General features: G+C 53.7%; 1 protein-coding gene across 5 annotated transcripts in view; it reads right to left on the reverse strand.

The window, feature by feature from the left end:
- Window positions 1–13,740, reverse strand: part of TTC12 (tetratricopeptide repeat domain 12) — a 187,655-nt gene that overhangs the window by 112,659 nt on the left and 61,256 nt on the right. For all 5 annotated transcript variants that reach the window (XM_061551075.1, XM_061551074.1, XM_061551078.1 and 2 more), the window contains exons 13-14: window positions 13,015–13,228; window positions 1,467–1,553 (exon numbers count right to left, since the gene is read on the reverse strand). In XM_061551075.1, coding sequence (XP_061407059.1) covers window positions 1,467–1,553; window positions 13,015–13,228 — 301 coding nt within the window. The remainder of the gene's footprint in view (window positions 1–1,466; window positions 1,554–13,014; window positions 13,229–13,740) is intronic.

A 13,740-nucleotide genomic window follows, 5' to 3' on the forward strand; every position in this document is an offset into this window, starting at 1 on the left:
AGCAGCCCGAGGGTCACCGCCGTAATGATCCCCGTGGCCTCGTTTCAAATTGTCGGCCCCGAGAGGCGACGGCGGCCCCGCGTGCCCCTCACCGCCACCCGCTGCACTCACTCCGCTCGTCGCTGGCCACCGTCGCAGCCACATCCTGCACCGGGCCGGCGCGCCGCTCTATCGCAGCTGTCATCGTTGGCATAGCCTGGCGCAGGAGGCCACCCCACCCCAGGGACTAGCCACTACCCCCCTCCCCCTGCCACAACCAGCATGAAGATCGTATGTCCACGACAGCTGCCACCCTTACCGTAGCCAGCAGCCTGTGCCGGGCCACTTCATCTCCTCGACCAACAGCCAGCCCTGACACCTCTTCCAGAAGTGAGCTCGATATCTATCGGGTGTGGACCGGGCCAGGTCAGGGATCGGCACCCGCGGCATTTTTGTTCGGGTGGCAGCAGGCGTTGATCTGCGCCGAGATCTGGCACCGCCGGTGTTGAGTTGAACTTGATCGCAGCAAGCCGCACGGCTTTGATAACAGACCGAGAGGGTTGTCTTGAGTTGTCTGGGTTTGGTCTACGCAGGCGGTGGCGCGAGGCCGGCCCATCGCTCTGCATCAGGGGGGGGGGGGCGCATGGCCCGTGGGCCGGACACGGGCCCTGAATTCGCGTGCGGCCCTTTTAATAAAGGGCCCTCACGATGTTCCTTCATCACTGCGAGCATCTCTGCCGCACTCTTCGGGTACCAAGAGGGCAACACAAATTCGACCTGGCAAAAACGCCGTTTCTAATTTTAGCGCGAGAATCTCTACGGAGTGTGTAGCTGACCCCTCGTGCTACTTGAAAGTCTTATTTCACTGTGAGTAGATAAACGGTCCTCCACCCCTGCTTTAAGCAGCGCACCTCAAATTATCGCAGCAGAGACGGCGCGAGCTGCCAGTCAGTGAACATTGACCGAGGGGCTTCGACAGAAGTGGGTGGTTGGAGTGAATAGCGCAGCGCGCTAATCGCTGTTCCACCGCTCAACTCGGGTAATATATTTTTGACCGGGGTCAAAATCCCAATTTTCGCAATCGATTGTGGTGAAGCGGGTTGTGGGGGTTATAGAGACAGACTTTCTTCTGACACCCGGCCACCCCGTGCCACTGACTGGATTGGTGCTTCGCGGGACATCGTGAACATATAGCAACGGCTTGGAGAGGTCGTCATCCAGCAGTGGATCGATCACGGCTGCTGATGATGACGACGGTGAGTGTCCCGGCGTGCGTTACCGTGTGCGTTACCATGGATGCGTTACCGTGCGTGCGTTACCATGGGTGCATTACCGTGCGTGCGTTACCTTGGGTGCGTTACCATGGGTGCCTTACCGTCGGTGCGTTACTATGGATGCGTTACCGTGCGTGCGTTACCTTGGGTGCGTTACCATGGGTGCCTTACCGTCGGTGCGTTACTATGGGTGCGTTACCGTGGGTGCGTTACCGTGGGTGCGTGCCGAGCTGCGTGATGACGTCGAGGGGCAGGGAGGCCGGCACGCTCGGCAGCGTGCTCGCCACAGCGCTCAGCAACCTGGCGGGCACGGGGGGAGGGGGGAGCACGGGGTGAGGGGGGGGGCACGGGGGGAGGGGGGAGCACGGGGTGAGGGGGGGCACGGGGTGAGGGGGGGTGGTTTCGTTGTATCGCTTCGCTGTCCACTGCAGTTGGAGGCCGAGATGCAACACCACCTCTGTCTGTTTAGGGACGCGAGAATTCCACTCTCAGCCTGCGAGCGTGCCGTGTGTGACCGTATACACTTAGTGTGTGTGCGTGCACTGTGTGTTGAGAGTGTGTACTTTGTACGTGCTGTGTGTGACCGTGTCAGTGTGTGCCGTGTACACTTAGTGTGTGTGCGTGCACTGTGTTGAGAGTCTGTACTCTGTACGTGCTGTGTGTGTGAGTATACTGTGTGTACTCTGTACGTGCCGTGTGTGACCGTGTACACTGAGTGTGTGTGCGTGCACTGTGTGTTGAGAGTGTATACTCTGTACGTGCCGTGTGTGTATGAGTACACTGAGTGTATGTGCGTGCACTGTGTGTTGAGAGTGTGTGCTCTGGACGCCTGTAAAATAGAGCTTCATACCTCATCGGATTCCTACAGTATAACTACATATTCAGATTCCGTGTGCATGGTGTGGGTGGCGCATACGACTGACAGCTCTCAGACTGAAGCAAAATCACCACGTGGGTTCACGCCTAGTCGGGGCAGGAGTCGCCAACCCAAACCACAAGAAGAGACATTTTTTGTCGTATTCGGTAATAAAAACTCTCGATATTTCACGAGCCGCAATGCGCCGCGTGGTGCACGCGAGACGGTGGTCCTCCACGAACAACGCGTCACGAAGCGGTCCTCGGAGAGCCGCGGGTTGCCGACCCGCGTCTCGGGCTGCGTTGCGGCCTCGCGGCAGCGGATTCCCGGTTCGGCTCCAGCGGCAGCCCCGGTTAGCACCGCGTTGGTGGAGTAATTACCGCAAAGATACTACCACGCGTCGTCTGCTTCGCTCGCAGTGGCCGCTTATAGATCCCGTGACGTCGCTCGCAAGAGTGGGCCATCGTGTGTGCCGACGTCACGGTTCCAATGGTAAAACGAAACTCCACGACAAATCACTCGACTGGCATCGCATCCATCACCATCCCCCCCCCACCCCGACTGTGAAGACTTGGCAGCACCCTTCGGAGAGAGGGTGCGTAAACAATGACAACAACAACAACGACGACGACGATGATGACAGAAACATCCGACGACAAATCTGAGCGCTGTACGCAGATCGTACGCGGCACGGCTCCCCCCGCAGAGCCGCGTCTCCCCCCCCCCCCCCCCCCACTGCTCGCCTCGCCGGGACTCGCCGCGTCCCCGTGTGGTGCCCGAGACAGCACACGGGGCGGGGGGGTGGGGGCTGGGGGGGGGGCTGGTGTGCGGGGGGCAGTTGCGCAATAACAATCGGATGCTACAGCGAGCACGCAGCGGCGCGAGGTTTGAAAAGCTGCGTCGTGTCTGTAATGGCGATGCAAGGAGAGTAATTGAAACACACACCCAGAGACACGATGAGTTACTACTCAGAGAGACAATGAGTTACTACTCAGAGAGACAATGAGTTACTACTCAGAGAGACAATGAGTTACTACTCAGAGAGACAATGAGTTACTACTCAGAGAGACAATGAGTTACTACTCAGAGAGACAATGAGTTACTACTCAGAGAGACAATGAGTTACTACTCAGAGAGACAATGAGTTACTACTCAGAGAGACAATGAGTTACTACTCAGAGAGACAATGAGTTACTACTCAGAGAGACAATGAGTTACTACTCAGAGAGACAATGAGTTACTACTCAGAGAGACAATGAGTTACTACTCAGAGAGACAATGAGTTACTACTCAGAGAGACAATGAGTTACTACTCAGAGAGACAATGAGTTACTACTCAGAGAGACAATGAGTTACTACTCAGAGAGACAATGAGTTACTACTCAGAGAGACAATGAGTTACTACTCAGAGAGACAATGAGTTACTACTCAGAGAGACAATGAGTTACTACTCAGAGAGACAATGAGTTACTACTCAGAGAGACAATGAGTTACTACTCAGAGAGACAATGAGTTACTACTCAGAGAGACAATGAGTTACTACTCAGAGAGACAATGAGTTACTACTCAGAGAGACAATGAGTTACTACTCAGAGAGACAATGAGTTACTACTCAGAGAGACAATGAGTTACTACTCAGAGAGACAATGAGTTACTACTCAGAGAGACAATGAGTTACTACTCAGAGAGACAATGAGTTACTACTCAGAGAGACAATGAGTTACTACTCAGAGAGACAATGAGTTACTACTCAGAGAGACAATGAGTTACTACTCAGAGAGACAATGAGTTACTACTCAGAGAGACAATGAGTTACTACTCAGAGAGACAATGAGTTACTACTCAGAGAGACAATGAGTTACTACTCAGAGAGACAATGAGTTACTACTCAGAGAGACAATGAGTTACTACTCAGAGAGACAATGAGTTACTACTCAGAGAGACAATGAGTTACTACTCAGAGAGACAATGAGTTACTACTCAGAGAGACAATGAGTTACTACTCAGAGAGACAATGAGTTACTACTCAGAGAGACAATGAGTTACTACTCAGAGAGACAATGAGTTACTACTCAGAGAGACAATGAGTTACTAACTCAGAGAGACAATGAGTTACTACTCAGAGAGACAATGAGTTACTACTCAGAGAGACAATGAGTTACTACTCAGAGACACAATGAGTTACTACTCAGAGAGACAATGAGTTACTACTCAGAGAGACAATGAGTTACTACTCAGAGAGACAATGAGTTACTACTCAGAGAGACAATGAGTTACTACTCAGAGAGACAATGAGTTACTACTCAGAGAGACAATGAGTTACTACTCAGAGAGACAATGAGTTACTACTCAGAGACACAATGAGTTACTACTCAGAGAGACAATGAGTTACTACTCAGAGAGACAATGAGTTACTACTCAGAGAGACAATGAGTTACTACTCAGAGACACAATGAGTTACTACTCAGAGAGACAATGAGTTACTACTCAGAGAGAAAATGAGTTACTACCCAGAGACACGATGAGTTACTACTCAGAGAGACAATGAGTTACTACTCAGAGATACAATGAGTTACTACTCAGAGATACAATGAGTTACTACTCAGAGACACAATGAGTTACTACTCAGAGAGACAATGAGTTACTACTCAGAGAGACAATGAGTTACTACCAGAGACACAATGAGTTACTACTCAGAGAGACAATGAGTTACTACTCAGAGAGACAATGAGTTACTACTCAGAGAGACAATGAGTTACTACTCAGAGAGACAATGAGTTACTACTCAGAGAGACAATGAGTTACTACTCAGAGAGACAATGAGTTACTACTCAGAGAGACAATGAGTTACTACTCAGAGAGACAATGAGTTACTACTTAGAGAGACAATGAGTTGCTACTCAGAGAGACAATGAGTTACTACTCAGAGACACAATGAGTTACTATTCAGAGAGACAATGAGTTACTACTCAGAGAGACAATGAGTTACTACTCAGAGAGACAATGAGTTACTACTCAGAGAGACAATGAGTTACTACTCAGAGAGACAATGAGTTACTACTCAGAGAGACAATGAGTTACTACTCAGAGAGACAATGAGTTACTACTCAGAGAATGACAATGAGTTACTACTCAGAGAGACAATGAGTTACTACTCAGAGAGACAATGAGTTACTACTCAGAGAGACAATGAGTTACTACTCAGAGAGACAATGAGTTACTACTCAGAGAGACAATGAGTTACTACTCAGAGAGACAATGAGTTACTACTCAGAGAGACAATGAGTTACTACTCAGAGAGACAATGAGTTACTACTCAGAGAGACAATGAGTTACTACTCAGAGAGACAATGAGTTACTACTCAGAGAGACAATGAGTTACTACTCAGAGAGACAATGAGTTACTACTCAGAGAGACAATGAGTTACTACTCAGAGAGACAATGAGTTACTACTCAGAGAGACAATGAGTTACTACTCAGAGAGACAATGAGTTACTACTCAGAGAGACAATGAGTTACTACTCAGAGAGACAATGAGTTACTACTCAGAGAGACAATGAGTTACTACTCAGAGAGACAATGAGTTACTACTCAGAGAGACAATGAGTTACTACTCAGAGAGACAATGAGTTACTACTCAGAGAGACAATGAGTTACTACTCAGAGAGACAATGAGTTACTACTCAGAGAGACAATGAGTTACTACTCAGAGAGACAATGAGTTACTACTCAGAGTAGACAATGAGTTACTACTCAGAGAGACAATGAGTTACTACTCAGAGAGACAATGAGTTACTACTCAGAGAGACAATGAGTTACTACTCAGAGAGACAATGAGTTACTACTCAGAGAGACAATGAGTTACTACTCAGAGAGACAATGAGTTACTACTCAGAGAGACAATGAGTTACTACTCAGAGAGACAATGAGTTACTACTCAGAGAGACAATGAGTTACTACTCAGAGAGACAATGAGTTACTACTCAGATCAGAGAGACAATGAGTTACTACTCAGAGAGACAATGAGTTACTACTCAGAGAGACAATGAGTTACTACTCAGAGAGACAATGAGTTACTACTCAGAGAGACAATGAGTTACTACTCAGAGAGACAATGAGTTACTACTCAGAGAGACAATGAGTTACTACTCAGAGAGACAATGAGTTACTACTCAGAGAGACAATGAGTTACTACTCAGAGAGACAATGAGTTACTACTCAGAGAGACAATGAGTTACTACTCAGAGAGACAATGAGTTACTACTCAGATGAGACAATGAGTTACTACTCAGAGAGACAATGAGTTACTACTCAGAGAGACAATGAGTTACTACTCAGAGAGACAATGAGTTACTACTCAGAGAGACAATGAGTTACTACTCAGAGAGACAATGAGTTACTACTCAGAGAGACAATGAGTTACTACTCAGAGAGACAATGAGTTACTACTCAGAGAGACAATGAGTTACTACTCAGAGAGACAATGAGTTACTACTCAGAGAGACAATGAGTTACTACTCAGAGAGACAATGAGTTACTACTCAGAGAGACAATGAGTTACTACTCAGAGAGACAATGAGTTACTACTCAGAGAGACAATGAGTTACTACTCAGAGAGACAATGAGTTACTACTCAGAGAGACAATGAGTTACTACTCAGAGAGACAATGAGTTACTACTCAGAGAGACAATGAGTTACTACTCAGAGAGACGATGAGTTACTACTCAGAGACACGATGAGTTACTACTCAGAGAGACAATGAGTTACTACTCAGAGAGACAATGAGTTACTACTCAGAGAGACAATGAGTTACTACTCAGAGAGACAATGAGTTACTACTCAGAGAGACAATGAGTTACTACTCAGAGAGACAATGAGTTACTACTCAGAGAGACAATGAGTTACTACTCAGAGAGACAATGAGTTACTACTCAGAGAGACAATGAGTTACTACTCAGAGAGACAATGAGTTACTACTCAGAGAGACAATGAGTTACTACTCAGAGAGACAATGAGTTACTACTCAGAGAGACAATGAGTTACTACTCAGAGAGACAATGAGTTACTACTCAGAGAGACGATGAGTTACTACTCAGAGACACGATGAGTTACTACTCAGAGAGACAATGAGTTACTACTCAGAGAGACAATGAGTTACTACTCAGAGAGACAATAAGTTACTACTCAGAGAGACAATGAGTTACTACTCAGAGAGACAATGAGTTACTACTCAGAGACACAATGAGTTACTACTCAGAGAGACAATGAGTTACTACTCAGAGAGACAATGAGTTACTACTCAGAGAGAGAGAGACAATGGACAGCCATATGGAGACAGAGACACGATGAGTTCGAGACTCACAGGGAGACAACGAGAGACAAATAGAGACAGAGACTCGGGGAGACCGTCAAAGGGGCAGTGCATGTCCCAGCCGACGAGACGATTCGAGGCTTGGCAGCCCGCGCCCATGCCCCCCCTCCACCCCCACCCCTGGAGGAGTCGCATTGAGACCCGGCACACGTAGCGCGCTGGGGCATCCGTCCCTCAGCGGGCCGCTCGCTGGCTCGCCTCAGCAGCCTGTCACTGTCTCGGTCTCTGTCTCCCTGTCTCTGTCTCCCTTTGTCTGTCTCCCTGTCTCTGTCTCCCTGTCTCTTTGTCTCCCTGTCTCCCTGTCTCTCCATCTCTCCGCTTCTGTCTCTCCCTGCTTCTGTCTCTGTCACTATCTCTGTCTCCCTGTCTCTGTCTCCCTGTCTCTGTCTCCCTGCTTCTGTGTCTTCGTCTGCGCTGCTCGACCTCCGTGTGTCTCCCTCGTTATTCACATTGTCTTCTCTCCGTCTCCGGCACTCTCTGCACGCCTGTCCTGCAAGATCTGTCTCTCCGTGTCTCTCCACTCATCTCATTGTATCCCTGTATCCTCGTGTCTCACTCATCCCCGTCTCTTTATCCCCATCTCCGTTTAACTCTGGCTCCGTCTCCACCACCACCGCCACCACCACCGACCACGTTTGGCTTTGAACTCTCTCTGCGTCCTCTCCCGCCGCTCTCCCTGGGCCCAGAAGTCTCCCCCTCTTGCATCTCCCTTCCCTGTCCCCGTTCCCTCGGCGAGATGCGTGCAGCCGTGCGGCGTCGGGGCAGGCGCACGGGCACCCGCTCGGCTGATAACGCCTCCCCATGTCGAGGAGCGCAGAGCTTGGGCACACGTCGGTAGCGCGCCGGCTCCGCACCGCCGCCGCTCATCGTTCTCGACGTTCTCGGTGGCGCAGAGTTATGCGTTGTGACGACGCCATCATCATCATTACCAGCACTGCGTGGATGACTCCGCCGTTTTGTCTCCGTTCGCCCCGACACAGGCGCGGTATTTATGAGCAATTCTCTCTAATAGCGAAATGCGAACAAATTATTTCCCTCTGAATTAAAGTGCTAATTGGGCACACACTCTGCTCAACTAAGACGCCACCTCATGACTATTGCAGTGATTTAGAAGATATTCAGGGAGTCTCAAATGTACGTTCAGAATCGCAGTCGTGCGGAAATGCACACGCGCGCATGTCGGGACACAAGCACACAGAGATCCCGCGCGTAGCCCACTTCAGGCTGGCGGGGCAAGTGCAGTTCACGAGCAGAACACACGAGGAGATGCTTGGCCATTACCACGCCCCCGGCCATCTTTGTCTTCCCAGTGCTGATATTCGCCACTGTTATTGGTCGTGAGCCGGATCAAACTCGGTTTGCCAGGTTCGGATCGCAGTGCGCTCAGCACAGGACACACATGAGCAGGGACAAAGAAAAAGACCCCCCGTATAGCCTTTGCAGACTTTCGGGGCAAGTGCTGTTAGGAGGACCTATGAAGGCCGGCACGGCACACGAAGGGGTTGCTTGGCCAACACCACGCACGACTCATTTGTGGCTGAGTAGACCTAGAGGGAGCGCCAGGACTGGTTCAGACAGCCCTTACCAGTGTTGACCGCGAGTGGGAATCGAACCCCGGTTCGCCTGGTTCGTAAGCACAGTTCCCTAACGGCGACAGCACCGCTGTCCACACAATGAGGGTCACACACGGACAGTGACACACGACGTGTCTCCCCAGGCCACAGCGCGAGAGGTCAGAGGACACCGATAGGCCGCCCCCCCCCCCCCACCCCAGGGATGACCGCTCCGATTCTCCGGCCGCGTGTTACATTCGAGCGCCTCCACGCTCGCCCGGGCTCGGTGAGGCGAGCGCCAGGCGGGGAGGGGGGGGGCGCCTCAAAGTTGGGAGGCCCCTGAGCCGGCCCCGCCGAGTGCCCGGGCTCCAGTGCGGGCAACAGCCCCGACCAGTCACCGCGGGGACACGGGGCCTCAGTGTCGCGACTTGCTCGTCTCAGCCCGGTCGTCGGTGACGTACACAGAGACCCACAGTCCATAATGCAGGTTTTTTTGGTTAGATCGCGTAAAATATATAAATGTGCCGTTAGACCCGCCACCACCCGACATAGCCAATTAGTAAGGGTTGCCACGTAAACGGAACGTGCCAATTCGTTACGAGTACAGCACTAACCGGTGTGTTGAAGAGCCAAGCCACAACATTTACAATGTGAGTACACAGGTTCAAGTCTATGGGTCTCTACGCGAGACCCTCAGGTTCACGTAGAGACCCGTAGACTCACATGCACGGTGTTGAGATTAAACCGGGTTCTCAAATGTAGTGAGTTCATGGGCTCAGCTCGGTCACAAAGAACTGCACGAAAACCCCTTAACATTAAATGTTATGGGGTCTGTGGCTCTGCATTTTGGCAAAATTCCAGCTCTGAGAATGTAGCGAACTGCTCGACCGCCACGCGTCGATCACGAGCGCCGCCCTCCACTGTGCGGAGCAGAGGTCACGCCAAGGGATCTCAGACGTAGCTCTGTGCTATCCACTTCCACGGGCCGTTCTCCCATACTGCTCTCCGAGATGTCTGAATTAATCCTCCGCCGCTCGTAACGTCGGTTGCACATTCGGGAGGGCGGTGTGTGGTGGGGGTAAAGGAAGATGGGGAGAACAGCGCCGTTGTGTAAGTGTCGAGCGCCCGCTCCATGTCACGCCGAGGCCACGGCGTAGAACCGCAGCGGGGGGGGGGGGGGGGGCGCAGCGGCCGCCGACGTCGCCGAGCCCGGCCGGGCCAGGCCGTGACGGCCACGCTTGCGGCAGGGGAAGGGGTTAAAGTCGCCTCCCCCCTCGCCTCGGCGTTCGATAACACATCTAATGGAGGATGCATTATGCATGAGCCTGGCGGAGCGCCGTGCAAACCCCGCGACGAATCTCGACCAAATTCGACAAAACGCGACGAGACGCGCGCGCCGTGAATACCGAGCCCCCCCCCCCACCGACTCTTCCAGCCCCTCCACCACTGCCCCCCCCCCTCTCCCCACCACGCCTCATCCCCTCCCCTCCCGAACATTTAACAGAGACGAACAAATCCAGGTTAGTACGCGCGCTCTCTCATGCCCTCCCCCGTACCCCTCTACTCTCCCGTCTCCACTCTCTCCTTTTAGCAAAATGAATATTGACTAAATGCATCGTCCTTGTTGATGTACACATCCCAGTAAGCATATGCATCACGTTGCTCAACTACCACATGCACGCACCTGTTGTAAATACAATTAGGAAACGGCACGTTAGTTTGTCAACTGCTCGTTAAAAGCAAGCATCGCATCCTCTCTCATTCGCCTCCTCCTGTCTCCCTTCTCTCGTCTCCCCCTTCTCGTCTCCCCCCTCTCTCCTCTCCTCTCTCGTCTCCCCCCTCTCGTCTCCCCCCTCTCTCCTCTCCTCTCTCGTCTCCCCCCTCTCCCCTCTCCTCTTTCCCCTCTGCCGACGCTGGGCCCATGGCCACTGTCCGTGGGTCACTGCCCGCCGGCGCGCTCACGGCGCCACGTGGTGAGATGAGCGCGATAATTAATTTGGAAATAACCGCGATTGGTGGGGTGGTGAGGGGAGGGGGGAGTTGGTGGGTGGAGAGGGGAGGGGGGAGTTGGTGGGTGGAGAGGGGGGAGTTGGTGGTGAGGGGGGAGGGGAGAATTGGTGGGGTGGAGAGGGGTGAGTTGGTGAGGTGGAGAGGGGAGGGGGGAGTTGGTGGGGGTGGAGAGGGGAGGGGGGAGTTGGTGGTGAGGGGGGAGTTGGTGGAGGTGGAGAGGGGAGGGGGGAGTTGGTGGGGTGGAGAGGGGAGGGGGGAGTTGGTGGGGTGGAGAGGGGAGAGTTGGTGGGGTGGAGAGGGGAGGGGGGAGTTGGTGGAGAGGGGAGGGGGGGGTTGGTGGAGAGGGGAGGGGTAGTTGGTGGAGAGGGGGGGGAGTTGGGGGGGTGGAGAGTGAGGGGGGAGTTGGTGGGGTGGAGTGGGGGCACAGGTTGGTTGAGAGGGGAGGAGACAGTGTAGATGGTAGTCGGGCTGCGAGAGAGAGAGAGAGGAGGAGGAGGGGAGAAGCGATAGAGTTGAGCGACGAGATGAAGGTGAGCAGGAAATGAGGTTGAGAGGTGACAGGGTCGCGAGTGGGATGAGAAGGGGAGGGGATTGAGAGGCGGGGCTGGTGCCGCTGTGGGCGGCAGGCCGAGCCGTGCGGTGGGGCTCTGGGTGGGGGGTGGGGGGGGCTGCTTTATTAATTTGGCCTGATGGGTATCGGGACCCTTCCACACCCCTGCCCGGTAGCCGGCCGCGAGGGCTGCGGGCTGGGGCCGAGGTGCCGGGGGTTGACGCTCCCGTAACGACTTCTTCCATTTCGCGAGCTGAATTATTTAGCCTCCGTTATCGCGGAGCGCGCGGAGATAATGGCCGGCTCCCTCCCCCGACCCCGACTCTCGCTGCTGCTCCTGTGAATATTAAGGGAGGCGCTGCCCGCGCTGCCCCCGGCGAACGCTGATGGATGTTAATGGCAAAGTGGCTCACACCAAAACAGAGGTCCCCCTAGTGGAGCCTTGAGCAGACCGATTATTTAAGGCGCTGCTTGCGAGCACCCATGAAGGTCAGCACGGCACGCGAAGGTGGGGGCGGGGTGACCAACATCACTCCCGGCCGCCTTTGTCTCCCTGGTGCTGTTGTTTAAAGGCACCCATTTTATTGCTGAATCGACCTGTGGGGCCAAGGACCGAGTTCAAATATCCGTCACCGCTGTTAGTCGTGGGCGGGAATCGAACTCGGGTCGCCGGGTTCGTAGCGCAGTGCGCTTTCCACTTGCAACCACCGCTCGCCGTACGCACATGCAAAGGTATGTACACACACACACGTATACACAGACATACACACGTACGTGCAGACAGACATACACACACGTACACACAGACCTTCACGCACACATGCATGCACGCGCATAAGGCAACGATAACAAGGGCACGGGAACAGCGGCGGGCCCGTGTCGATCCGAGCGGTCACCGACACCGAACCCCTTGGCGGCACGGGGGTGACACGCGTGAGTTCGTGCGCAATGTTTATCCTGTACGCACACGCGGTGGTTGGTTCACTCGCACGTGCAGTGGCTCGTGTGAGTGTGCGGGGGTTCGTCTGGATGTGCGTGGGGCCGTCAAGGTTTCCCCGCCCGCTCTCTTCGCCCACAGCTCGTGTTGTGCGGGGCACGTGGGTGCGAGCGACACAGGCGTGTGTGTGTGTGCGTGTGTGTGTGCATGTGTGTGCGTGTGTGTGTCAGTTCACGAGTGTGTGTGCATTGCTGCTGCGGAGCGGCGGTGCAGTGTTTGATTCCTGAGTTTGATTCCTGAGTTTGATTCCAGCTGAAACCCAACGCCGGCGACGTGGACCGTGGTGCCGGGCACCCACCCCCTCGTGTGCCGTCCCGGCCTTCATCGGTGCTGTTCGCTAACAACACTTGCCCCAACATTCCGTTCAGGCTATACGGGGGGGGGGGGCATCTGTACATTTGTCGTTATGTTGCTGCCCTTACCTGCCCACGTCGAACTGCCCCAGCAGCTGCTCGCGACCGGCCTCCGTCTGGCTCAGCGTCCGCAGCAGCCGCACGGCGTGGAGCCGCAGCGCGGCCTCGTCGGAGCGGAGCGCACCCAGCAGCGGCACCGCCTCCTCCTCCTCGGCCGCCCTCGCCGCCTCCGTGGCGGCTCGGCGCAGCTGCAGGCTCGCCAGCAGCCGCCCCACGCTGGCGTCTGCCGGCGGGTCGAGACGGGGAGACGGGGGGGGGGGGGCAGCAGCGGAGAAGCAGCCAGGTCAAGAGCGAGCACCACCGCAAGCAGCAGCTACCTGCATGGGTCTAACTCAGCCGTGTGTGTGTGTAGGGTGTTGTGTGTAGGGTGTTGTGTGTAGGGTGTTGTGTGTAGGGTGTGTCTGTGTTGGGTGTGTGAGTAGTAGGGAGCAGTGGTTAGAGCACCGCGCTACGAACCGAGCGACCTGAGTTCGGCCACATCCAACATGCGTGGCGAGGGATCTCTGAACCAGTCCCGGGCCTTCCCCACCAAACCTAAACCCAGCACCCGGCGCAGGGCACAACATGCACTGGGGAGACAAACATGGCCGGGCGTGGTGCTGTTCACCCCACCACCCTCGTGGGCCATAGGGGCCTTAATAGGTGCTCGCTAACGGCTGTGGGTGTTGCCATCGGATCGATCGTCATTGGAGATATGCATGACCTCTGACACATCCTACCTGGCGGGTCGAGAGT

This window comes from Lethenteron reissneri, chromosome 13 (assembly GCF_015708825.2).
Source record: "Lethenteron reissneri isolate LAM-NWPU_2019-01 chromosome 13, ASM1570882v1, whole genome shotgun sequence".
Lineage (NCBI taxonomy): Eukaryota > Metazoa > Chordata > Hyperoartia > Petromyzontiformes > Petromyzontidae > Lethenteron > Lethenteron reissneri.